The sequence below is a fragment of the Acyrthosiphon pisum genome, chromosome A2 (genome assembly GCF_005508785.2).
Source record: "Acyrthosiphon pisum isolate AL4f chromosome A2, pea_aphid_22Mar2018_4r6ur, whole genome shotgun sequence".
Taxonomy (NCBI): Eukaryota; Metazoa; Arthropoda; class Insecta; order Hemiptera; family Aphididae; genus Acyrthosiphon; species Acyrthosiphon pisum.
In genome coordinates, this window is record NC_042495.1 from 103,990,955 (window position 1) to 103,992,947 (window position 1,993).

General features: G+C 28.2%; 1 protein-coding gene across 1 annotated transcript; it reads right to left on the bottom strand.

Moving 5' to 3' along the window:
- Window positions 1–76: 76 nt before the first annotated feature.
- Window positions 77–1,871, bottom strand: LOC103309540 (zinc finger MYM-type protein 1-like). The gene is made up of 5 exons (XM_029490035.1): window positions 1,796–1,871; window positions 1,295–1,372; window positions 1,141–1,218; window positions 988–1,065; window positions 77–921 (listed from the first exon to the last, which is right to left on the bottom strand). The coding sequence occupies exons 1-5, from the start codon at window positions 1,869–1,871 to the stop codon at window positions 77–79; spliced, it is 1,155 nt and encodes a 384-aa protein (XP_029345895.1).
- Window positions 1,872–1,993: the final 122 nt, after the last annotated feature.

Genomic DNA, 1,993 nt, shown 5'->3' on the forward strand with positions numbered 1-1,993 from the left:
CAATCTTTTACCATAAGTATCAATACATCATGAAGACAGTCAAAAATAGCCTGAGCTGTAACAGATTGCATTCGTTTCAATGTAATATAAGTTTCAACTGGTCTATTTTTTTTTCATCAAAATATCGAAAAACAATTGACAATTGTTCAAAATGACCAACATCTGTAGTCTCATCAGCCATTATTGATATGAACGAATTTTGTAGGTTGTTTTTTATATTTCGTAAAATAACATTTTTAATTGATGTTATTAAATCATTCTGTATTCTGTTACTTGTGTACAAAGCATTTTTTGGAGCCTCTTGTAAATGGTCTTGAAGAACAACATCATATTTTGTCAGTAAGATTACTAATTCCTTAAAAAGTCCTAGATTGCAACTATCAGATTTTTCATCATGACCACGAAATGGCCTACCACTCTTTCCTAAACAAATTATAATATCAATGATTCGATTCATAAATTCTCTGTTTTTCAAACGATCTTTTTCTTTTCTACTAATTTCTTCAAGACGATTCTTATCGAGCACACAGTCGATTGACTTCAAATTAATAAAATCAGTTAATGCTTTTGCACTGTTTAAGTGACATTTAGATGATTGATGTTTTTTGAATGCATCAATAGCTCGATACCACGCTTTAAAACCATTACTACTAAATGTTGATTCACTGTAGCTGCTATTTATTTCATTACCTTTAAAGCAGCGACAAGGGAAACAAAATGCCTTGTCAGAAGCATCTCTATACTCTAACCAATCAAAAATATCATACCAGTTTTTCTGCAATGACCTTTTTTTAGAGTTTTGAAGTGACCGTGGATAAAGATCTAATATAGGCTTGTAACGTCCTTTCAAAATTCGATTTTGGAACTCTAAGCGATCTTTTGAAAATGGATTAACCGGATCATATACATTCACCATATTAACTTAAAACAAAAAAAATATAGTTAATAAATATATAATATAATTAATAAGCTACTAAAAATACATACCATCATCACTATATAGTTCCTTATTTTCACTTTGTTTTGAACTGTTGAATATAGAATCTGTTGTATTTTCTGCACTAGCTGTTGACAGAAACATTAAAACCATAACAAAATTAAAATTTGTTAAATTGATTGTTTTATAATAAAAATACATACTATCATCACTATGTAGTTCCTTATTTTCACTTTTCTTTGAACTTTCAAATATGGAATCTGTTGTATTATCTGCACTAGCTGTTGACAGAAACATTAAAACCATATAAAAAATTTAAGTTTATTAAATTTATTGTTTTATAATAAAAATACATACCATCATCACTATGTAGTTCCTTATTTTCAATTTTCTTTGTGCTGTCAGATATAGAATCTGTTATATTTTCTGCACTAGCTGTTGACAGAAACAGAGTTATTGAGTTATTATTATTAAAAAAAAAATTTGTATATTACAATTTAAACTAATGTGTAATATAGGGTGTAATGTTATATCCATTAATCCATTGAGATTTCTGGGGGGCTAAATTAACTAAAAAAAACTATAGGTATTTAAATATATAAGATTCTTATGCCAACTCAGTCAAAAAACTGTGGGGCAGTCACCTGTAGTTGCCCCCCCCCCCCCCAAGATTACGCCTGTTCTATTATTTAAAATAACTCATTACATTAATTAAATTTTTCTGAGGTCTGAGTCTATCTAGACTCTTGATAAATTATTTATTTCTTACATTAATGACTATTAAGAAATTTATTAGGTACTTACAACTTTGAAAATTAGATGTGCTTGAGGTAAAATAATTTTTTATTGAATATTTACTTTTAATTTTTAATAGTTCTGCTTCTTTACAGGCTTTACGTTTTCTCTTCTCACAACCACTTCGTTGACTTGACATGTTAAAGTTCTTTGTTGAATACAATTTACAAACACCCGATGTATTAACAAGAATAATATTAAATATAATAAGGTCTGATACTCTGATCATATTATTTCGCGGCACTATAGTATAAAAATATT

Bases quoted from the DNA above. Each gene is read 5' to 3' on its own strand.
- LOC103309540 (XM_029490035.1), bottom strand. From the start codon at position 1,871: ATGTCAAGTCAACGAAGTGGTTGTGAGAAGAGAAAACGTAAAGCCTGT. The intron at 1,219-1,294 runs GTATGTATTTTT...TTCTGTCAACAG, and splicing joins GGAACTACATAGTGATGATG to CTAGTGCAGATAATACAACA. The intron at 1,066-1,140 runs GTATGTATTTTT...TTCTGTCAACAG, and splicing joins GGAACTACATAGTGATGATA to CTAGTGCAGAAAATACAACA.